General features: G+C 36.5%; 2 protein-coding genes across 2 annotated transcripts; one reads left to right on the top strand and one right to left on the bottom strand.

The window, feature by feature from the left end:
- Positions 1 to 157: 157 nt before the first annotated feature.
- Positions 158 to 20422, top strand: asap2b (ArfGAP with SH3 domain, ankyrin repeat and PH domain 2b). Its single transcript, XM_059512697.1, has 28 exons — positions 158 to 574; positions 7275 to 7347; positions 8570 to 8715; positions 8930 to 9004; positions 9652 to 9701; positions 10149 to 10278; positions 10735 to 10820; positions 10906 to 10981; positions 11089 to 11175; positions 11269 to 11372; positions 11458 to 11527; positions 12005 to 12092; positions 12227 to 12275; positions 12405 to 12571; positions 13457 to 13590; positions 13671 to 13762; positions 13925 to 14114; positions 14337 to 14422; positions 14538 to 14653; positions 14823 to 14890; positions 15048 to 15155; positions 15531 to 15777; positions 15922 to 16014; positions 18106 to 18364; positions 18499 to 18578; positions 18703 to 18770; positions 18973 to 19092; positions 19175 to 20422. Exons 1-28 carry the CDS (start codon positions 449 to 451, stop codon positions 19247 to 19249), a joined length of 3063 nt encoding a protein of 1020 aa, XP_059368680.1. The 5' UTR covers positions 158 to 448; the 3' UTR covers positions 19250 to 20422.
- LOC132106734 (transcription factor E2f1-like) lies at positions 20087 to 25364 on the bottom strand. The gene is made up of 8 exons (XM_059512698.1): positions 24920 to 25364; positions 22788 to 22926; positions 22638 to 22700; positions 22344 to 22545; positions 22095 to 22229; positions 21895 to 22009; positions 21228 to 21402; positions 20087 to 20606 (listed from the first exon to the last, which is right to left on the bottom strand). Exons 1-8 carry the CDS (start codon positions 25289 to 25291, stop codon positions 20437 to 20439), a joined length of 1371 nt encoding a protein of 456 aa, XP_059368681.1. The 5' UTR covers positions 25292 to 25364; the 3' UTR covers positions 20087 to 20436.

The following is a 25364-nucleotide window of genomic DNA, read 5'->3' as shown; positions in this document are numbered from 1 at the left end:
ACTTTGTCTAACATTATTTCAGGTTTTCAGTGTTAGGTTACGTCCTTAAACTGTGATTGGACAGCCAGATCAGGAGTTCTCTCTCATTGGCGGACTGGATATGATTGACGGGCGACAAGATTCCGCCAACAAATCAATTACATGTACGGTGAAATTCTACTGTACAGGTACGAATGGGTGGAATCCAGAAGTGTTGATCTGGTCAGTTGCGCGTGTGATGGAGCTGTTCAACTCCCCAGTGCAAAGACGAATTTACTTCGCATTGCCTCTTTTTCTTTTTGATCTGTTTGGACTCCGTACGGAACCTTTTAAACTAAATACTTTAAGGAATGACTGACGCGAACTGAGTTTGAAACGGGTTTTGTGGCGGACGTTTATTAAAGTACAACATTTAACACATTTTTATTTTTCTCGTCTAGTTTTTAGTCTTAATTTAAAGGGAATAATCATGCCTGATCAACTGACAGTACCGGAGTTTATGGACATTACCAATGAGGACTATAAAGCACCAACGACGTCAGTGTTCTGCACGCGCATGGCTCACTGCAGGAATACAGTTGGAGCTTTGGAAGAGGTAAAACATCTTTACAATGTCAATAACACGAATAAACAGTATAACACGATTTACAGACTAGTGCGAAGTGCGCAGTTGTGCCTGTAACAGTACAATTGTATTACAGAATGTGTGCTAACTTCACAACATTGCTTCAGTAAATCAAAAAATAAAAGTTTATTTTGCAAAAGGAGCATGGAAAATGACTTCCTTCTTGTGGCACCAAAGCTCAATGTATACCGTGTTGGAAGTGGACCTCGCCCATGTTTCTCACGCACTGGTTCATGTAACTTCTTATCGCTGATATGTTGAGGCTACTCTTAACTTGTTAGGACTTCTAGTCATTTATAAGTCTCAAAATCACAAAATGAACCTGATATTACATACATTTACCATTAACAGTAATCTGTTATTAATAAATCCATCCAGCAGATTTTATGGACTAATTTACAGGCCTGTGCCTGAGGTAACAGAGCTGTTACTAACAAATACAGATAGGCGTTAGGCGATTACAGAAATAAGACAAACATTAAAAGATGGTGGAAGATATTATAATGCTACAATGATAAACATTTAAAACTATTCACAAGGACCTCACTAACAGAAAGTATCAAAAAGTGTAATGGCATTGGTGACATACTGTGGCTGTGCTTGTGCTACATTTTACTTTTATTTTACAGTGGTACTGCCACAATATACTGTAAAAGTCAGTAAAGTCAAAAACACAAGTTGTATTAAAAATATTTTTCTGCTTTTGGATCTAAGTTCATTAAGCATTTTAAGTTAAGCTGATTATTAACTTTGCATACAGTACGTGTGACGTAGAACTTGTATCAGTTTGTTGAGCAAACTTAGAAGGTTATACAGAGTTACTTACACACCAACACATACTGACTGAAATGGAGGAAACGAAACAGTAGAGAAAACTAATTGAAACATAACTTAACATTTAGAACAAAATATAATCGAAATGTTATAAAGTGTAAAGTTTATGGAGTTAAAACTTATATTAATTATGAATAACAAATATTTGTTATCATAAGTCCCCTTGCTTTGAAAAAAAAACTTAAATTCAAGTGCATCATCAGAGATCAAACTGAGCATGCTCAGCAGCCTTTTAGCTAGACCTTCCTTTCCTAACTTGACATTGTAAGTTATTTTTGTTTAAGTTGCTTAAGCTAAATGGCTTAAATATAGGCTTAAATTACATTTTAATGTAGTGTCAACATTATCATCATTCAATGGTTCAGTCTATCTTTTAAAATTGAGTTTGTCTGACAAAATTATTTGATTACAGAATACAAGAGATACACAAACCAATGGTGAGCAATCAAACATTTTTTCTAGAAATCTTTGTGTATATTTTCTAGTAAAAGTTAGTAACTAGAAACTTGTACTGTAAAAATATTGTTTCAGATAGCCTAATGTTTTTTGTAGCAACAACTATGTAACTGGCTTACACAAATATTAATGTAATTTTAATTGTTAGATCAGGTAGAAAGGTTCTTAACAAAACATTGTGTAATCTGATAGGATCCGCAATAGAATAGGAATAACTATTAATGCTCTATAGTTCTTCTAAAGGTTTGCGTTAGTTTCAAAATTGCAGTAACTTCTTCAATGGAAATATAAGTGCTTTGTTTGTGCAAACAGTTGTGTACTCTGTCACCCTGTTTCACCATCAGAATAGCAGATCTAGCTGAACTTTACTCATGTCTAAGAATGACCCTGTATTCTGTGCTATTAATCAGAAGAAGCTCTGCAGCTCTTCCTCTATTACGTCTTTTATACTTTGACTCTAACTTGAAATAAAAATGTTGACTTCTGATGAACAGGAAGAGTATCAGTCATTTCTGAATGATGACAAAGGAGTAGCCCAAACACTTCATAGGATGTGTTCCCACTTGGCAGGTTTAGTTTGATAAAAATGATTTCTGTAACTGCACTGTTAGTGAGGTCCATTTAAGTAGGTGTGAACGCTGCCATCCGAACCTTGGAGCGGGCCAAACGAACCAAAAAAAGGGATGTGGTGTCAGAAGGTGCGACAAAATACCTGTTTTTTCCTCATTATAGAAGATTTGATGCCCAGTATGGTTCAGTCCTGGCATCAGAACAAGCAGATCTGAGATATTTTGTAAGCTCTGATTTATAATTTGGTAAAATAGCACTATATGTACACATTTGCAATGAACACATTTATACCAGCATCCAGCATTTTTTCAGATGTTAAGTAAGTTTGCAAAACATATGTCATAGAAGGTTTAATGTTAAAAATGATAATGAATGCTTAGCATAACAGGACTAAATTTATCATTTACTTTTTTGGCCTTGACTTAAAGAACCAAGAGAACTGAACTACAAGAACTACAACCTATGGTGTGTCAAGGACAAGGTGATTTTTTGGAAAGCAGGCATGAGTAATATCCACTGCCTCAGGCTCTTAGAGTAACTGGCGTTTTCGTGTGACTGGGATACACAGAGGGAAACACTCTTTATGAGTTGCCCTTTGGCACTACCCCATTTGCATTTAGCCTCAATGGAGGAAGTAGCTGAGTTAAACAAAAGATGTTCATGGTTTATGTAAAGACTGGAGCTGGATCTTATGCACGTTTCTTTATGCATAAGTTTGCTTATCTATAAAGTGATGTCAGATAATGTGGTTGATTTTGTTAAACCTCTTAAATATTTGGATATGGTCTTTCAGTAGCATGAGGGCTACACACAACCACAGATAGTATACTCTTTGCTGTCGTTTCCGGTTCTTCCATCCCTGTGCGTGGTGTCCTGCTGAGACTTGCCTTTGATGGAAACCCCAGTGCAGTTAATATCTCTCATCTCTTTCTCGTCCTTTCTGTTCTCTCTTTCTTTCCCTTCATCTTCCCATTCCTTAAGGCTAAGGCGGGACGGCTGTCCCACTTCTTGTCCCAGCTTGTCCCACCTAATCTTCTTCTTGCACTCACATGTCTGCTCACTGTTTTTGCTGCGTTCCCTGTTCGGTTTTTCTGTTGAAATTTTTTTTGGATCATTTTTGTGAACCAGTGAGCTCAGACTGTACAGTTCCCTTTCAGTCGGTCACTCTCGACGTCATGTCGATGACCGACGAATAGGGGTATCGATTCGATAGACCAATCTACTTAGAGTGTAAACTAAACGAGCCATTGGCATGCAATTATTGCATCCAGCTGCCGCTGATCACAGTGTGTAGATATAATAAGGCAGCAGGTGCAATGCATACCAGCTTTTCACTAAGGAGCCGAGTGACAACATTGTTCTGCTCCATCCAAGTGTCTTCAGTGAGCTATGAGTTCAATGCGCTATTGGAAGCTTTTGGTGTTGGTGGTACGTTGCTTCAGTGGTGGTCATTGCTGTGTCGAGTGGGTTGCACATTTCAGGTTGCACTACCCCCTGCACGTGGCATTTCTCCTGTGTGCCTCAGCACATAAAAGAGCATTTCCCTAAAAGAGCAATTTCTCTAAAAGAGCAATAAACTGCTGCGTCTTTGTATAGACGATGGAACATCCTTATAAGGATTAGAGGTCGACCGATATATCGCTCGGCCGATATATTGGGCCGATATTTGTCATTTTTTAATATATCGGCATCGGCCGATATCCGTGTTTAGTAGCGCCGATTTAAAGTCAGGCACGTTGGCGGGCAGCCCTGTGTTGTTGTTGCAGTGGAAAGTGATGCTGCGCATGTGAAGGACCCCAAGCCAACACTACCTGGTTGCTAGTGTGTTTGCAGCACTATTTTTATTATTTTTTAATATATTTTATTTTTTTTATTTTTCAGTTTAAATTTTTTTTTTTTATAACATTTTATTTATTTTATTTAAATGTATATTTAAGTTTACATTTATGTACCAACAAACTTGAAAAATTCTGCTTGATAAATGCTCTAAAACTTTTTTGTAAATGATTGTCTTTCTGATTGACTTCTGTCTGTGCTCAATAAATGATGATAAGTTTAGAAATGTTGTGCATCCACTTATTATTAGTGTGACATTTTAGCATGCAAATGAAGGGGAAAACTTCAAGATATCGGCCCTAAAAATCGGCAGCACATATCGCCCATCGGCTGACCCTGAACTCTAAACATCGGCATCGGCTATAGAAAAACCCATATCGGTCGATCTCTAATAAGGATGCCATTTTACCAGTGCGTTTCGGGTACGTTTTCCCAGTGTTATCCAATCTCACTCAGTGTGGTAGTGCTTCGACAATGGTGAGTGGAACTACTTGTTCCAAGCCCCGGCCTACACCAAATAGGTGCACAGGCGGCTCGCACAGAGCACTGGAAGGGGCAGCACGCATGGCGCATTGGTAGGGATCCCAATTCATCGGTCACTGACGTGATGTCACGTGTGACCAACTGAAAGGGAACATCTTGGTCACGTATGGTAACCCTCGTTCCCTGAAGGAGGGAACGGAGACGTCACACCCTATCGCCAAGGTTGCTGTACCACCGCTGGGCTGCCAGGTCACCGGCTCAGCTCCTCAGCGAAAACCTGGTATGCATTGCACCTGTTGCATTTTTATACTCGTGCTGTAATCAGCGGCAGCTGGATGCAATAATTGTATGCCAATGTGCATTGGCTCATTTAGTTTACACTCGAAGTAGATTGGTCTATCGAATTGATATCCCAATTCATCGATCACGGACGTGATGTCTCCGTTCACTCCTTCAGGGAACGAGGGTTACCATACATAACTGAGACGTTATTTCATACAAGGCCAATTTCTACAAAGAGTAGCATTTGAACAGGCTAGCGATGTAAATATGGGTGTAAAGTGCTTGAAGTAGCGTACTTTTAAAAACTACATCTTTATTTTTCTTGCAGGTCATCTTGACAGTCTTTCCTATTTCTGCCCATTGTACTGAGCTTACAGGTGGATGAAATTAAAGTCCTGAATAAACTTGTATAGCCAATGATTATTTCATTTTATTTATGATTTTATTTCAAAATGATAGACTTAATTATTAAAACGTCTTTAATTTTAATTATTTGAAATTAACTCCAGTGATTCTTCATTGTAAAAAAGGCATCTCCACGCTGAGAAAACTGTGGTTAAACAGATTACTTTACAATTTTGTTTTTGTATGAATGTTACTTAATTACATCATTCCATTCCTAAAGCTAATAAAAAGTCACTTTTTATTTTAAAATACTAAAGTATAATTAAATGTGGAAGCTCTTTTTTGACTTTTTTGTATATTTTTACTGAAGTAAAAGCTTGATATGTTTCAGTAAGGAAAATGTTGGCAGACAGTATCTATATTTTCTCACAACTTTAGGATTAATGTTTCCATATAGAGAATCTACTAACAATAAATAGATGCTTACTTGATGGTTTAGAAAGAAATCTCTTTCATGCTCTGTTTTATTCTCACCAATAGTAGTTCAATTTAAAATACCAAGGAAAAATACTCCACTGATGGTAAAGCTGAATTTTCAGTATCATTACTCCAGTCTTCAGTGTCACATGCTCCTTCAGAAATCATTCTTATATGATGATTTGCTGTTAAAACTCTTTTTGAAAAGAGTTGCGCTGCTTATTTTTTGTGTAAACCTTGATATTTTTTTCCAGGATTCTTCATTCAATTAAAAATTTCAAAAGAACAAAATTTATTTGAAATAGAAACCTTTTGTAACATAATGCCTTTGTCACTTTTGGTCAATTTAGTACATCCTCACCGAATAAAAATGTGAGTTTCTTAGGGAAAAAAAAAAATCTTACTGTTCCCAAACCTTTGAATTGGAATGAATGTTTCATCATAACATTCTCAATACTCAATGACTAAAGACAGACTGTGACAGCCGGAAATGTATGAGTGCTGTTAGCTGGCAGGCTCCAGGCTTATCCCTCATCAGATGATTTTGTCTCGCACCAGACATGACTCCTGCATAAACATGGATTTAAGGGCACAAGTCTGTCTACTTCAATCGGCTCTTTTTGTGCAAAATTCCCAGAGCATGATTCAGCATGAGTGATGGGTGGCTAAATTACAGGCTGGATGTAAATTCAATCGTGTGTGAGAGGGAAGTACAAACACAATGCTGTACAAAACAAATGCTTTATACATATGTTATTATAGTTTGACCTGCTTTATGCACAAAACGATATTGGTTGTGTTCATTCGGCAATCCTGTAGCTTAAACAGTAGAGCACTGCACTTGCAATGCCAAGGTCATGGGTTTGATTCCTAGAAAGCTGATAAAATGTGCATCTCAAATGCAATGTGAGTCACTTTGGATAAAAATGTCAGCCAAATGCATAAATGTAAATGCATTACACTTTCAGAAAAGAAATATAAAAGCTGTCAGTGAGGCGGTACTAATATATACACTTTAGGTACTAATATCTTAAAGGTACCAATATGCACCTTTAAGAGGTAAATAAGGTAACAACAAGGTGTACCTTTTGAAAAGTAACCTCCACCCCAGTGACAACTTTTGTACCTTTTTTTTCTGAAAGTGTAGGATATGCTGCATTTTTAACCATTTTTAAAGCATTTTAAGGCAGTTAAGTGAAGATGCAAGTCTTATTGCTTCAGTTTGTTCCTCATTGTGTAAATAAACTATTTTACTTTGTTATCTTACTTTTTTATCATCCTGTGTATTTCTCTGTTTTTATACAGTCTATGGTATTTCTGTGTATTCCGAACTGGTCTGTTCAGCACAAAAAATCCCTTTAAGAAAAAGATTTGTGTTGTTTTGCAGGTGTTGGACCTGGACCGCAGTGTGTTGCACAAAATAAAAAAGTCAGTCAAGGCCATAAACAGCTCTGGTCTGAGTGAGTATTACAAATACTTAACACTTTGATCAATAACCAAAAGGTTTGTGCTAATTTTGCACTTTTATTCTGTAATTGGTTTTCAAAGTAATGTTTCTTTTTTTGTTTTGTTGCTATAAATAATAGTGTAATTGCTCTGTTAAGCCCATTTACTCAAACAGTGCCAAATGATATATAACAATAGCACTGACAAAGATTTTGGTTTCATATACAGTGTGATTCAAGTCGTTGTTACTCTAGCCAGTAGGTTTTGTGCTCTACCTCACACATTCCTCTCATTCCTACCAGAATCACCGATACCTGTTCCAGCAAGAACCTGCTTACTTCTCTCTCTCTCTCTCTCTCTCTCTCTCTCTCTCTCTTTAGAGCTAGATTTTCACATCTGTAGTTGTTCTTTAAATCTGTTGCTGGTGAGCGATTATCATAGTTCTAGAATAATCTTACCTGTTCTGTGCACATACTGTAATATTACACAGGAAAGTTTTTCAGAGTTTACTGCAGCGATGTTATTGTTGAAGTCTGCATGAAATCAAAATAGAGCATATTTACAGAACCCATTCTAATTAATCTAGAAAAAAAAGTGAGATGTGTGTTTAAAACTGGAAAATTGGCTTCCCTTCTGTTATGGCTTTCTTTTTATAATGTCAGTTTGATGGCTTGAGTAGAACTTTATTATATAAAATAAAGATAATTGGAAAAATTTGGGGGGTGGGGGCTAATAAAAATGACCAAAGCCCATCAAAAAAATTACTAAAACTTAAACTACAAAAAAAAAAAGATAAGATAAATAATAGCTTCTTTATTTTAAAGTTTTTTTCAAAATATGAATAAATACTAAAATATAATCTAAATAATTCTAAAATATTATTGGTTTACACAAACATTAACATCAGAATGAATACACTAAATAAATACACAGAATAAATTAAATACATTTATTTTTACAATGATTAAATTGGTGGCAGTTCCTTCTTAGTGAATTTCCTTTATTGCAGGAAGCAGACTTTGTTAGCACGTTGTTTCTTCTTTATAGTAACCCAGATCTTAAACAGCCTGTTGGCCTTTTGCTGTACTGCACACCACTGGGGAGTGTGGTTACCATGCTCTCTTCTACAGCACATCCACTCATAAACTAGGAAGTATGTTTTTTGCAACTGGTAAGAATGGAAAAGGTCCATAAGACAGGAGTAATTGACTGACAGGCTGTTTTATGTCTTCTTAGCTCACGTAGAGAATGAGGAGCAGTACATCCAGGCACTGGAGAGGTTTACGGATAACACTGTGTACAAAGATGACCCTGAGATGTCCAATTACTTCCTCAAATTTGCTGGTTTCACTAAGGAGCTCACTGGTCTCTTTAAGAACTTGGTGAGCCAGTCTCTGACATCCATCTGTTGTAGATCGTTCTGCTATTAATATTTCAGGCCTGTATTTGTCTTGCCTGTGGCTCGCAAGCAACTGACTGCACTCTTTAGGAAATACTGCCTGAGTTACATGTAGAGCATTTTCACACAGAAGTATGTTAATACACAAACTATACACTTTGTTTTGACACTTCTAATGTCTTCTTTTGTGCCCACAGCTGCAGAACATGAATAACATCATCACTTTCCCACTAGACAGTCTGCTAAAGGGAGACCTTAAAGGAGTCAAAGGGGTATGCAGTGATATTTGGATGAAATATGTGGTAGCACTTTGTTTATGGACCAATTCTTACTATTAACTAGTAGCTTATTAGCATGAATATTACTAGCATTTTTGCTTTTTTATTAGTATACTTATAAAGCATGCTTTATTCTGCAAAACCATATTTTAGATCCCTTGATCCTACCACATACTTAAACTTAACAACTACCTTACTAACTATTAATAAGCATCAAATTAGCAGTTTATTGAGGCAAAAGTCATATTTAATAGTTAGTTATTAGTGAGAATTGGTCCCTAAACTAAAGTGTGACCAAATATGTACCTTTCAAACATTTGATGTCAATAAAAAATGCAGTTAAATAGTCATATTTTGAAATTTTATTGCAATTTAAAATAACTTTTTAATTTTAATATATTTTAAAATGTAATCTATTCTTAAAATGGCAAAGCTCAATTTTCAATTATTTCAGTCTTCACATGATCCTTCAAAAATCATTGTAATATGATGTGAATAAAAAATCGATGTAAATTTTTTTTTTTAATACAATGAATTTTCACAAATACAATGATTATGGTGGTTTGTGTTTTTTTTTATATATATATATATTTGCCCTTAAGTCTCTTCATATGTTCACTGTGCTTTTATTTGTTCATCAGGATCTGAAAAAGACTTTTGATAAAGCATGGAAGGATTACGAAACCAAACTGTAAGCACTTATTAACCTCTTTATAATAATCTCAGAATATATATATAAAAAAGTAATAGTTAAAGATTTATCAGTGAACATTAAACTTAAACCTTTTACACTCATGAAGCCCTTAGTGAATGATGCACAAAAGGTTGTAATAACTGTAGATTAGTTTATCTGAATCTACAAATTCAGGGGAAGGGGAGGTTGCACTACATAGTAGGAGGTTTATTCATTTCAGATGTTTAAAGGTGAATTATCCCTTTAGTTCCTGGGCCAGTAGCATAGATAAAGAGTTTATCATAATGTGGGGCCACACCTTAAGTAAACAACAGCACCGGCATATATATATATATAGTGTGTTTATGCATTATGAGGCATTGATGAAAGCCTAAAGTTTGTGCATGGTTAAGTACATACGCTGTTATTTTCTTTTCATGTCAATGCTCTAAACTTATTTAAAAGCGGCAAGATTGAGAAAGAAAAACGGGAACATGCCAAACAGCATGGTCTGATCAGAACAGAGATCAGCGGAGGAGAGATTGCAGAAGAGATGGAGAAAGAGAGACGCCTCTTTCAGCTTCAGATGTGTGAAGTAAGGAATGTGGTTCACATACAGTACAACCAGCATCAGAAAGGGCATTTCTTTATTTTTTAAGTGAGAAATAGTGATGGGCCTAGTACACTTCTTGCCTTGGTAATATAAGACACATATTTGTTTCTGTGAATTGTGGAGACTTTCCAGAGACTTCTATTACTTTAATTCCTGAACAAACAATATGTTTTATCCCCATCCCATCCTGATCCTAAACCTAACCCTTACAGAAAACCTGTTTGCATTGTTACACTTTCAGATAAACATATTTTTTTTCCCTCGTGGGGACCGCAGGTCAGTCCCCACATTGTCAAAACTTTCAGGCTCTATATTGTGTTGCAAAAGAAAACAAGTACACCCACACACATGATTTTTTTTTTCATTTTGAACAATAGTTAATGAAAATACTAACCAAAAGAAAGCAACTGAAATGATTGTTTCATACTTTTTTCCTAGTATCTCATTAAGGTGAATGAAATTAAAGTCAAGAAAGGAGTTGACCTGCTCCATAACCTCATCAAATACTTTCATGCCCAGTGCAAGTATGTTGGTTTATAATACTAGTAACAATACATTTCATTTTTTCAATGAGACTTTTAAAAGAATTGGTTTCCTGTTTCCACACAGTTTCTTTCAGGATGGGTTAAAAGTTGTGGACAGCCTGAAACCTTTCATGGAAAAACTCGCCACAGACTTAACTGCAGTATGTTTTTTGACATCGCTGTCTGCTCTTTTGAAGATATATTCTTCATTTAGACAGATCAGTTCATTTCTTATATCGTGATGTTTGCTGTTGTGTGTGAATTGCAGAACAAGCAGACACAAGATGCAGAGAGAAAACAGCTAATGCAGCTGAGAGATATTCTCAGATCTGCTCTACAGTCAGAGAGTAAGGAGGTGAGCCCAAAAATATTTGGAGACCATGATTGATTGGACGATTTCTTAATTTAGTAGTAAGTCTTGTTGTCTTGTTTGTTTGTGTGTTGAAAGGACCTCCAGTCAAAGCAGAATGCAGGCTATAGTCTTCACCAGCTGCAGGGCAATAAAGCTTACGGCACTGAGCGCTCTGGGATGCTCCTCAAACGCAGCGAAGGGTGAGTTTGTCTGGCACTTCAGTGATATTTTCCAGTGCATCCTTTTTAAAAGTTTGCATGATGAAGGCTTCTCTCCATCTTACAGACTGAGGAAGGTTTGGCAGAAAAGGAAGTGCACTTTGAAAAATGGATTATTGACTATTTCTCATGGAACGGTAGGGGAATAACTCCTTTCAGAATGATGTTTTTGTTTTGCAAGGTTGGCTCCACCATTTTTACAGAGTTTGAGGGCAACAATGTGTAATCTTAAAATACCATTTAGTGGCACTTTCATAAGGATTTTATAATGTAATATAGTTTGTTCATGTATTAATAAAAGTACATATATAAATCTATTTATTATTAAAATTATACAATTGTAATAAATAAAATTACTGTATGTAAAATAAATTCAGAGAGTTTATATAATAGAATTATAATTGTTACATGCATAATTTTTTAAATATATATGAAAATGTTTATTGAATATATTTATTACTTTTATTAGATAACACATCATTCTTTATATTAATGTATGTATAAAGTATATACTCCATTTCATTGGGTATTGCTGTTAATGTGTAATAAATCTCCTAAATGTACCCATATTTTCTGCTCTTTCTTTCTTGCTCTTTCTCTCTTTTATCTTGCAGGCCAACGCACCGCCAGCAAACCTGAACCTCTTAACCTGCCAAGTGAAGTGTAACCCAGAAGAGAAAAAATGCTTTGATCTTATATCACGTAATAAACTTTTAACAACAAGCACAGTCCAGTACTCTCATAAATTCAGAGCCAGTATTCTTCTCAGAGTCTGTCATGGTTCATATGGTTGGTTGGTCATTTTTAATTGCTTACTGTTCTCTTCCATCTTCTAGATGACAGAACGTATCACTTTCAGGCAGAGGACGAAGCTGAGTGCCAAATGTGAGTGTGTGTGTGTGTGTGTGTGCTCTCACAAATTTGACATGATTTTATAAATACCATGTGAGAATGTAATCATTATGTCCATCATTTCTGTCTTTTCATCTCTTCATGTGTATCTGTCGATTTCAGATGGGTGTCTGTGCTCCAGAATAGTAAAGAGGAGGCTCTGAACAATGCCTTTAAGGATGATCAGAATGAGGGAGAGAACAACATCGTGCGGGAGCTGACCAAGGCTATTGTGGGAGAGGTGAAGAAGATGAGTGGCAATGACGTGTGCTGTGACTGTGGAGCTTCCAGTAAGCAATATAGGCTTGATGTAATTACGGATATGCCGGAATCAAATTTTCCTGTTGCGATTAATTGCTCTTGCTTTTTTTTCAATCATGTTATCGACATTTAGTTAGGTCATAATACAGTATTAACAGGTTAAATAAATTTTTTCTTATAACAAAAATAACTGAACATTTAAATACAATAACGAAATACAGAAAAATATATAAAGTATATAATCACGCGTGCTTGTTTACATCAGAGCACACACACAGTCTTTCAAGCAGCATACAGTGGTGTTGTGCATTTTGACCAGTTGATGGGAAAAGTATTCTTAAAATGCATTCCAACTTCTGAATAATTTGGAATATATAATTATTCACGGTATTTAGAAGTGCCCACGATAACAATATTGTGCATATTCATTATCGTGATATATCGCATTACCGAGTACTGGCACATGTCTAGATGTAATGAAACCTAGTGGTTAAACATCTGGGCTGGGGACTGAAATGATGCAAGTCTGAATCCTGCAAGGTTTGATCCCTGAGTATGAAATGTAGTTGGAAGGAATAACATGTAAATAATGGCTGATTCAAATTAACTACTGAATCGTTTTTGCTGTTGTTTTCTGCGTTATTTTCAAAAGCTAGACATTTTAGGAGAGTGATGATTCTTGCTTCAGCTCACTCTACTGTTTTTTCTTTCTTTTTTTTTTTTTTTATGAAATCTACACCCTGTGCTTCCTGTTTTGCATCTTACCTTTCCACTTCCCTTTGTACATTGTGTGGAACTTAGTCATCCCAGCAGAACTTGTTTTATTGTTTAGATCAAAGTTTTTTCTTAGAAAAGATAACCCTGTATGACATTCAAATGATACTTCATTGCCTTCTCATTTGTTGTAACTACAGATCCAACATGGCTCTCCACAAACCTGGGTGTGTTGATTTGCATCGAATGCTCTGGAATCCATCGAGAAATGGGAGTCCACTACTCCAGAATACAGTCTTTGACGCTGGATGTCTTGGGCACGTCTGAACTCTTGGTAAATTCTTGTAACAAATAGGTCATTTCTGAGAAGAAATTGCAAACATACTGATTGTGATGATTTTAAATGGGCTGCAGCTTGCTAACAGCGTCGGCAATGCAGGATTCAATGAAATCATGGAATCAAACCTGTCAGCAGAGATCCCCAAACCCAACCCTTCTAGTGACATGTGAGCGATCAGTTTCATTGACATCTTTTAACATTTTTGAATGAATTTTTTATATATACATTATATGTGTCTCACATTTAGATCTGCAGTTTTGCTTTCATTTTTTTTAGTCTTCACATCATACATTTCATTACAATGTTTTCTCTCGCAATTGTCCTTCAGGCAGGTACGAAAAGACTTCATTACAGCCAAATACACAGAGAAGCGCTTCGCTCAGAAGAAGTATGCAGATAACGCGGCCCGGCTGCATGCACTGTGTGATGCAGTGAAGTCCCGGGACATCTTCTCTCTGATCCAGGTGAACGCTGAAGGAGTGGACCTGATGGAGACCATTCAACAAACTAACCAACATGTGAGTTTTAGGTTGGAGTCATTGTGTGTTTTATTTTTTCTATTACCACCCGTGCAGTCCGATTCTTGAACAAATGACTCTTATGGGTTGGTTCATTTTAGTGAATAAAATACATATAGTGGGTTTTGCATCAGTATCTTTTTTATTTAATAAATGTTTTTAATAATGTACTATATAAAGGTACTATATATATATATATATATCTTTGCTTTTCACTGACAGGAACCAGGTGAGACAGCGCTACATCTTGCAGTACGAATGGTGGACCGGAATTCTCTCCACATTGTGGACTTCATTGTACAGAACAGGTACTCCACTGATGTTCTGTATTTTAGCTAAAATAAGATTTTATTCATATTTTATATGCATATTATTCAGACATTTTACATGTCCATATGTGTGTGTATGTGTTTGTGTATGCAGTGGTAATTTAGACAAGCAGACTTCCAAAGGAAGCACAGCGCTGCACTACTGCTGCTTGACTGACAATAGTGAATGTATGAAGCTACTACTGCGAGGGAAAGCATCTGTCACCATTAGTAAGAGTTCATATAATTTGCTCTATTCTTGGCAATTCAAACTACATACATGCACACACACACAAAAAACTAATAATGAGACGATCTGCATTTTTTTAAATAAATGAAGCAAAATTGCTAGTCAATGAAATAAGAAAAGTAAAAAACTTTTTTGTTGTTTTTCTTCCAGCTAATGATGCAGGAGAGTCTCCTCTGGATCTGGCAAAGCGTCTCAGACACACAAAATGCGAAGAGCTGGTGGGTACATTTGTTATGTTTAATGCCAACATAAATCCTGAAGTGCTGATTTTTGCTCTTCTTTGCTTTTCTTGAGAGCAAGTAATTTGCCTTTTCATGAGATTGTGTTCACGCGAATTCCCCTCCAATATATTCTTCTGTGCTGTGTGATCGACAGCTGACTCAGGCGCAAACAGGGAAGTTCAACGTCCATGTGCATGTGGAGTATGACTGGCGTCTGCATAACGATGACCTGGACGAGAGTGAAGATGAGATGGAAGACAAGGTTAACATACTTTTTATACAAAAGAAGCCATTTATTTCAGTTATACTCTCTTTAAGATTTTTTTTTTCACAATAAATTAATACTTTTATTAAGCAAGGATGCATTGAATTGACCAGAAGTAACAGCGAAGACATTTATAATGTTACCAAAAATTCAAATAAATATTTTTTTCGTTAGCTTAGTTAACACTGAGAGAACATAAGTGGTATTGTAAAGAATCATGCATATACTTTATGCAAACCTCATTCACTGTTCGCTACATAGTGAATGTCACATAGTTTATTACGTAAAGATCTAAATGTATTTGGACAAAGATAAATTTGAGCACTGTATTACCTTTTGGCTCATCCTTATGTCGTTGATTTTGTGTTTCAGCCCATTCCCATCAGGCGTGAGGAGCGTCCAGTTAGCTGTTTTATTCCAGGCACTGGCCCCATGAAGCCCGACATGAGCGCTCTGGCACGGGACGTGGCTAATGTGGTCAATAACAAGCAGAGGGCTTTTATTCCTAGCATGATCTGCAATGAGACTTACGGCACTGTGCTTGATGTTAGTCCACCACCTTTAGGTTTACCAGGGTTGTCAGGTTTTCCTCCTCTACCACTTCGTACCTTGGGAAGGGGTGAGTAGCATTCAGGCATGGTTGAGAACCTTCTGGTAGTAAATTCTGAAAGCTTTCATTCTTAAATAGCTTGCTTACAAATGTACATTCAGTAAAGTCATAAACCTACATAATAAACACATTTCTGTGTGTTTGTGATATCAGGGTGGAGTCCTCCAGCGGAGATGGTCGGGAGACAGAGATCATGCTCAGACCCTTCAAACCCTCAGAGTCCAGACAAAAACATCTCAGTGTATGGTGAGTCTTACACCAATTTCAACTATGTATATACAACCCGAATTCCGGAAAAGTTGGGACGTTTTTTAAATTTTAATAAAATGAAAACTAAAAGACTTTCAAATCACATGAGCCAATATTTTATTCACAATAGAACATAGATAACATAGCAAATATTTAAACTGAGAAAGTTTACAATTTTATGCACAAAATGAGCTCATTTCAATTTTGATTTCTGCTACAGGTCTCAAAATAGTTGGGACGGGGCATGTTTACCATGGTGTAGCATCTCCTTTTCTTTTCAAAACAGTTTGAAGACGTCTGGGCATTGAGGCTATGAGTTGCTGGAGTTTTGCTGTTGGAATTTGGTCCCATTCTTGCCTTATATAGATTTCCAGCTTCTGAAGAGTTCGTGGTCGTCTTTGACGTATTTTTCGTTTAATGATGCGCCAAATGTTCTCTATAGGTGAAAGATCTGGACTGCAGGCAGGCCAGGTTAGCACCCGGACTCTTCTACGACGAAGCCATGCTGTTGTTATAGCTGCAGTATGTGGTTTTGCATTGTCCTGCAGAAATAAACAAGGCCTTCCCTGAAATAGACGTTGTTTGGAGGGAAGCATATGTTGCTCTAAAACCTTTATATACCTTTCAGCATTCACAGAGCCTTCCAAAACATGCAAGCTGCCCATACCGTATGCACTTATGCACCCCCATACCATCAGAGATGCTGGCTTTTGAACTGAACGCTGATAACATGCTGGAAGGTCTCTCTCCTCTTTAGCCCGGAGGACATGGCTTCCGTGATTTCCAACAAGAATGTCAAATTTGGACTCGTCTGACCATAAAACACTATTCCACTTTGAAATAGTCCATTTTAAATGAGCCTTGGCCCACAGGACACGACGGCGCTTCTGGACCATGTTCACATATGGCTTCCTTTTTGCATGATAGAGCTTTAGTTGGCATGTGCTGATGGCACGGCGGATTGTGTTTACCGACAGTGGTTTCTGAAAGTATTCCTGGGCCCATTTAGTAATGTCATTGACACAATCATGCCGATGAGTGATGAGTGATGCAGTGTCGTCTGAGAGCCCGAAGACCACGGGCATCCAATAAAGGTCTCCGGCCTTGTCCCTTACGCACAGAGATTTCTCCAGTTTCTCTGAATCTTTTGATGATGTTATGCACTGTAGATGATGAGATTTGCAAAGCCTTTGCAATTTGACGTTGAGGAACATTGTTTTTAAAGTTTTCCACAATTTTTTTACGCAGTCTTTCACAGATTGGAGAGCCTCTTCCCATCTTTACTTCTGAGAGACTCTGCTTCTAAGACAAAGCTTTTATAGCTAATCATGTTACAGACCTGATATCAATTAACTTAATTAATCACTAGATGTTCTTCCAGCTGAATCTTTTCAAAACTGCTTGCTTTTTTAGCCATTTTTTGCTCCTGTGCCAACTTTTTTGAGACCTGTAGCAGGCATTAAATTTTAAATGAGCTAATTAAGTGGATAAAAGTGTAACATTTCTCAGTTTAAACATTTGCTACGTTATCTATGTTCTATTGTGAATAAAATATTGGCTCATGTGATTTGAAATTCCTTTAGTTTTCATTTTATTAACATTTAAAAAACGTCCCAACTTTTCCGGAATTCGGGTTGTACATAGTCTACAAAACTCTGCACCAAGACTGCATTTGTTTGATCACTAAAAGTTTATTATCAATGTAAAAAACAGCTACTTATTATTTTTGTGGAAATATGATCCATTATTTGTTCAGGATTCTTTGATGAACAGAAAGTTTAAACTAACATTTATTTGAAATAGAAATCATTTGTAACATTACAAATATCTGTACTGTCGCTTTGGATCAATTCAGTACATTCTTGCTGAATAAAAGTGGTAGTTTCTTCACAAGAATAAAAATGTAACTTTTGAACAGCAGTTAAGATGTTTTGTTCAACACTGTTGTTCCATAATGCTCTACTAGCTCTACCGGCAGGTCAACCAATTTAAACTACTATGGAACAGTTATAAACCAAGCACCATATTCGAAAAATCAAGCAGTTTGTTCTTGTAGGCATAGCATAACAGGTCTTGTCTCTCCTATAGTGCTCCCCCCTGCTCCACCACCTCCTCCTGCGGCCAAGAGACCACTGCCTCCAGATCCAAAGGCAGCTCTTCCCCAAGTGCCTCCGGTTCCATCTGCACCCTCTGCTCCCCCAGTCATACCACCCGCTCCAGCTAGACCAGCACCCATAGTACCACCTGCTCCAGTGTTGCCCACATCATTTTCATATAAACCCCCACCTCCTCCCATACCCCCACAGCCAAAAGCCCCTGCACCCAAACCAGTAAAATCCCCCACTAGGTAAGATGTGACCTCCCAGCTGCATTACAAGTAACAGATTATCAGATGCTGTGATTTTTTTATAGGGATTTCAAGTGTTGGTTTTGTAGCATTGGCTACATTATATCAGCTTCAATGTTCTATGTATTTCTCAGGAATCCTGTTGGTCCTTTTAGTAAAGATGCTAATGTAAATAAAGCTCCACCCACTGTCCCCAGACCAACTGACAAAACAGGTGAATTTAATGATGCTTACATACATGATGAATACAGCTCTCAATCCCAAATATATATATATATATATTAGGTTGAAATAAGCTTAAATGTCATTTTTATTCAAACTTTTTTTTTCTCCTCCAGATTCTGGGCCATCATCTGCCTCTCCACCAGCTCCTGTCCCTGCTCCCAAACCCAGAACGGCCCCACCTGTAAGTGACAGCCATTAAAATATATATATATTTTTCCCCTCAAAAGTACACTACCTAAAGTTTGGTGTAGGTGTGATTAGGTATGATGTTTTTTGAAAGACTGTGTGTACTTTTTATCAGAATAACAAGTAATGAAAATGTGCGTTTTTAAACCGTAATTGTGATGTCAGTGGCAAATCCAAAACATTTCTACTTGTTTCAGAAACAGAGACCTAAGAGAGTAAAGGCCCTGTATAACTGTCAGGCTGATAAGCCAGATGAACTGACCTTCTCTGAAGGAGAGGTGATAATAGTGGATGGAGAGGAGGACAAGGAGTGGTGGGTGAGTACGCAGTCATACTTTTAACACAGTACATGCGCACATCAGCTGACTAAATCATGTGTGATCCTGATGACTCCTGCAGGTGGGCCACATTGACGGGGAGCCAAACAGGAAGGGCGTTTTTCCTGTCTCGTTTGTTCACTTCATCACTGACTGATGTCATGCATTCCTGTCTTACCAAGATCACAGGCTTTTTGTGCCAGAAACCTGAGAATGCTGATTATTTAACTAGTGGCTGGATGGTGGTGTACGGGACATTCACAAACAACCTCAGGAAACGGCTCACTTTATCAATTATTCCGATTCCAAGTGCAATTACCTCTAACTTTAATGCAGAAATGATGAACTGTGATGAGCGCTATGCTTTATATGGGGACCATTCGTTTTTATAAACTGTAATATTGTTGGATCCTTACTCTCATCTTTATATAGCTTTTTTTTTTTTTTTAATCTATATCAGTTGCAGAGCAACTCTTATTTTGCAAGTGCAGTTAAGTTACATGTAGCTTGCATACAAGTGTTCGAGTTCTGTTACCGAACAAGCCATTAAACCTTTTAACTCTGTACATTTAAAAGACTGGTTTTATTTTCAGCACTAGATAGATATATTTTTACGAAAATAACTGACAGAATATCAAAGTAGTGGCTCAACAGTTCACAGTTTTGTTATATATCTTAATAGTTACACTACAGTTGAAAAGTTTGGGGTAAGATTTTTTTTTTTTTTAAAGAAATCTTTTATGCTCGACTGCACACAGCAATACTGTCAAATATTATTTCTATTAAAAATTACTACTCTAATATATTTTAAAATGTAATTTATTCCTGTGACTGTTGTTACTCCAGTCTTCCAGTGTCACATGATCCTTCAGAAATCATTCTAATATGCTGAATTGGTGCATTTCTGATTATTATCAATGTTGAAAACAGCTGCGCCGCTTAATATCTGAATGAAAACAATAGTTTTTTTTCACAGGATTCTTTGAGGAACAGAAAGTTCAAAAGAACAGCATTTATTTGAAATACAATTTTTGCACCATTGTAAATGTCTTTGTCACTTTTGAGTAATTTAATGTGTCCTTGCTGAATAAAAGTATTAATTTCCTTCCAAAAAATAAATAAATTAAATCTCAGACCTCGAACTTTTGAACCGTAGCATACATTTACAAAGCACTCTCCCATAAACAAGGACATCTTGTCATACTGAAACGGGATCCAAGGTCTGTCTTTGACCACCACAGATTTGATTAATTTACAGCATAGTCAGATGGTCGAAGAAAAAAAAAACCTGTTATACAAAAAATACTTTAAACTGTTTAAAATACTCATCCATATATTTACAAATCAAAAATCTCCATGAGATGTCTTTAACCCAGCAGAGTATATATATTCACAGTGGTCTCTCCAAAAAGGCCAACAAAGTCTGTTAAGATAGGATGTTTGTCTCAAAGAAGCAAAGGCTCTTCTTTTAGGTCCTTCAGTGCTTTGCACAGCTGCTACAGTATTTAAAACATCTGCAAAAACAAATGGGAAAAAACATGTTCAGTCTATCATTCTGCAGCCCTATCCAATGCAATATCAACTGCTGCAACTGAACAGTTATCTTGTTTATAGAGGTCCACAGGGGCAGGAAGCCTTTCTCCTCTGCAGTGGTGCTGGATCACAGTAGTCGTTCCACTGGAATAAGGTGAACAGTGAAAGCTCAGCACAGAGTTGAACTTTGAGGAAGCCAAACACAACGCGACACAACAATGTTCTGCTGCACTACTATCTTCCTGCCGTTGAAATTTAAACTTTCTGGATGCCTTTGCAACAATGAGATATTGGGTATATTTGTAACATTTCTATACTTTAAAAATGAATCATTGTTGAATCGTAGATAACGTCCATTGTCCATTGCATAACGCAGGTCTCAAATGTAGGACTTTTCTAAGTAACTATCCACAAGCACTGAGATTGGTTCGTTTACTGGATATTTTTGTTCTTTAAAAGCTAATACCATTTAAATGTTTGGGATCAGTAAGATTTTTTTGTTTTTGAAACTCTCTTGCTTAAACAAGGCTGCATTTATTTATTGACCCCAAACTTTTGAACACTATTGGCCACAATGCATCCAAGTGTGGAATACGGCTAACCTGATATTAATGGTTGTGTGTGTATCCGGCTCTCCTCTAGTGTTAGAAAGCAGGCTGGTTTGACAAGTTTAGATTCTGTGTTAGCTGGATCCATAGCTTCACTTGGGCCCTCAGGCTCACAGGTGAGTATTTGGATGGGCCCCCGGTAGCCTTTCAAGTGGATCTGGATTGATTCCTAGAACATAACGTAAATAGAAGTTCATATTACATATATTCCTTCCAGCTATCAGATGAGTGTCTTTTAATCATTATTCAAATAAGGGGTGGGCAAGATAACCAAAATGAAATGCAAATGTCCTTTCACTGTCATCCTTTTAAATCAAAATCCACCAAAATATTTACTTTTACGATTAATCGTGATTAATTGCATGCAAAATAAAACGTTTTTGTTTGTACTGTGTACTAAATTCATTATTTATATATAAAAACACACATCCATGTATATATATTGAAAATATTTACATTTACATGGATATGTTTATATTTAAATAATTTATATGATATATTCCTCTTAAATATATATACGTGCATGTGTGTGTATTTATATATACACACATGATAAATATATACAATACACACATATATTATTTTGAATGCGATTAATCGTTTGACAGCACTAATTTAAATATTAGATTTTAGAATGACACCCAAGGCTCCGAGTCTTTACCTCAGTGGGAGTGGGCACCTCTAGCTTGGACTCTTCAGGGGCCCTGATGGCTATTATAGTCTGGTCCTTGAAAACACCAATCTGACAGATGTCCTCATATGTCACATAAGCTGAGGTACAACAGCAGTTAAGACCAAAACAACTGAAAGGACTTCTATAACATTTGTTAGAAACACTATCATAGAAATATGAGAGGATATTCAGCATTGTCTTTGAGGTCGGTCAGAGCGAAGAGCTGTTGGGCGCAGTCTTTGATGAGCCCGTCAAGGGCCTCCTCCGTTGACTTCAGATGAACTAGGTCAGCTTTCGTCTTCCCCAAGTTTGTTGATGGATTCCTTGAAAATGTATAGAAAAATCACTTTGTAAATCAAACCTTAATTCATTGGACAAATTGTACGTTTACAAACTACCAAATCTTGTTGTGTAACTAGCATTCAGTGTAAACATACATCCACTGGATCTTGTTTTTGGATGTCTTTTTGATTAGCTGGATGCCGGCAAGCACATTAGTGATGTCATACACCCGCCTCTTTCCTGTGCCCAGTTTTCGAGTAACCTCATTGAGGTCAAGTACTCCATTCGGTGCCGAGTGAAGCAACTGCATGAAGCGTTTGGTCAGCCGTCCAAGAGCAACGTCAGAGCGATTCGGAACTGGAATGAAAATTGAGAGCTTTTTTAACCATTGGTCAAATAAACATTCAAATTCTGTGCAGCATCAGAAAACTTTTGATAACATGCCATACCTTGACTGGTGGATGCCCCTGTTGCTTGATTCATATTGATAATGTTGGGATCGCTAATTAAACAAAAAGAAAGGACATTATATAATGGATGGGAAAAATAATCAATATTCTTTCATTCCTTTCGTAGCAGTTATTTAATGTAGTGTTACCTTCCACTGAGACACTGTCCTTGTACTTGACTATTCATGTTATGTGAGCCATCATCTGGAAGACTGTGGTCTTCATCATCATCTTCCTCAAAATCCTCAAACTCCACATCATAAAGATCATCCTCTGCAGCAAGCCCACCCTTTCAAGACAAAATTAAGGTTAATACCAATTGATACTGCATAGCGTTATCCAACGTATTTCATAGCAAAATCTCCTATATATATATATATATATATTTTTTTTACTTTTCCCCATTAATATAAAAACACTTTCAAATGTACAACATAATGTGAATAGATTTGTTTTTTTTATTCAGAATGATTTTCACACTGTTTCCAAATATGATCATATGTTTATGTGTATTATGATGATCATGATTTATATGAGGCAGAGCATTTAATAATACATTAGTAATAAACCACTTCATTATTATATGGCCAAAATACAGTAGTTGTATCTGTATTATGTTTTATGGAGCTTTGATCAATACATGTAAAAAATATTGAATGACTTTCTGATGATTATATATATATATCATATATAAAACATTGATAGGTTGTGTTTAAATTTGCACGTTATATTGTAAGAATCATTAACCACTTGTGTTAAAAAAAATAAAATAAGACTGATTAGTGAAATGAAAGAATAGTTTAATAAAAAAAATATGAATGATTAGTAATTGTCTCTAATTGGCCTGTTTAGCTAAGCCCTTCTTATTAAGTGGTACAGTTTTGCATGATTTGTAGATTATACTTAATAGTTTACACTTTGCATAAATGTTTGCAATTCGTTTTTTAAAAGCTATCATTACATTCTTAAGGACTCTATGCTTACATTTCTTTTCAGGAGCACTTGTACTCCTAAAAAAAATTAGAAACACCTGATCAATGACAGAAATTAACCTTCCTATTATAAGGAGATATTTGACTCATTTACATTTGACATTTAGCAGACTCTTTTATCCAAAGTGACTTACAAATGAGGACAATGGAAGCAATTAAAATAAAAAAAATTTAGCAAGGTTTTTTTATTATTGTTATATGATAAATAAAAAGAAAACAACAGAAAAAGAAAAGAGCAAGCTAGTTTTAAAGACTTTTTTGCGTTTGTTAATTGTATATTAAATAAAAAGAAAACAAATAGTGTACAAAAAGATGTCTAGTGTTAGTTAGTTTTTTTTAAAGAAAACAAGCAGTTAGTAAATAAAGAGTGCAAGTCTAAAAGGGGCCAGTTTTATTTATTTATTAACTTTGCACGGCACAAATGTGGCATTACATTACAGACAAGACTCACCAAGGTGGCATTAATTCATTTCATAATAACAATGTTATGAAATTAATGTTTTAAATATAAAGTTTTGAATATAGAAATATTAAACAATTTAAATGAGTCAATTTATATTTTACAAATTAAACAAACCACCTGTAGGTGGCATGAAGTCACTGAATCATTTATTCAATCGATTCCTTTAAATAGCCGATTCATTCATTTAGTAAACCAAGCAAGTTACTCTCGATTCACTGGATTCATTCATGAACGAAACAGCGCTGTGTTTGCTTTGGAATTATTTTAGTTGACAAATCAGACAACAGTGTTCCTAATATGTAAGTCACTTAATATTAACTTATGTATAAAATCAAAAATGTATAAAACTGTTGTATAAATTCAGTTTCACATTTATAATCCTGAAAAACCTATCACAATTCTAAGTTCATCGCGATCTCACAAACTTTGCTTTAACGTTTTAATGAATGAAGCTCTCTACACTGCACACTGAATCTATAATTTACATCGTCTCTACACCTTGTTATAATGAATGACAAAACCTGCAGTCAGCTATCACGATCTCCATTGGCTGCAGTCTGCAGGTATTATGGCCAATCACAAAAGATGCAGCTCACCATAGACAAATATGTCGAGCAAGGTTTATGTGCAGAACTGGGATCGCTTGCGTAGTCTTTTGACACTTTTAACTTCCAAATAAACCTAACCAGTTGGAAATGAATCGCCGCCCCCCTGACAGCCAACTAATATATATATATATATATATATATATATATATATATATATATATATATATATATATATATATATAGTTGGCTGTCAGAATATATGCATTGCACCCTTCCAACCTCCTCCACCGGGTCCGAGTGCTCTTCCAGCTCATCACACGAGCTCCAGCCGGAGACCGGTCCCTCTAATGGGGGCATAACAGGAATGGCGTCCACGGTGATTCCGTTCGGCGTGATGTGATGGCTCAGGAAATGATCCTCGCATATCTGATGTTGATCTGTGATCTCGCGCTCAGTCTCCCGTAAAGCGGCCAGCCACACTTTAACTCGGGCCTTGTCTTTGGGGAATCTGAAAAACCTCTTGCGCGGACGGCTCGATTGCTCTTCAGGTCTGAGATCACTGTGGTTTATGCATCCCTGCACCAGACACTTCACCATCGTCGCAACAAGCTTCCAGATTATTTTGCTACATTCAATCAGATCAACGTGCATGTGCAATGTTTACACGCATCACGAGAGGAAACGCAAAACACGACGTCACGTGATCTCGTCTGACCAATCAAAT

This window comes from Carassius carassius, chromosome 27, assembly GCF_963082965.1.
Source record: "Carassius carassius chromosome 27, fCarCar2.1, whole genome shotgun sequence".
NCBI classification, from domain to species: domain Eukaryota; kingdom Metazoa; phylum Chordata; class Actinopteri; order Cypriniformes; family Cyprinidae; genus Carassius; species Carassius carassius.
The sequence above is the reverse complement of the archived record's forward strand: the minus strand, read 5'-3'. Positions and strand labels throughout refer to the sequence as shown.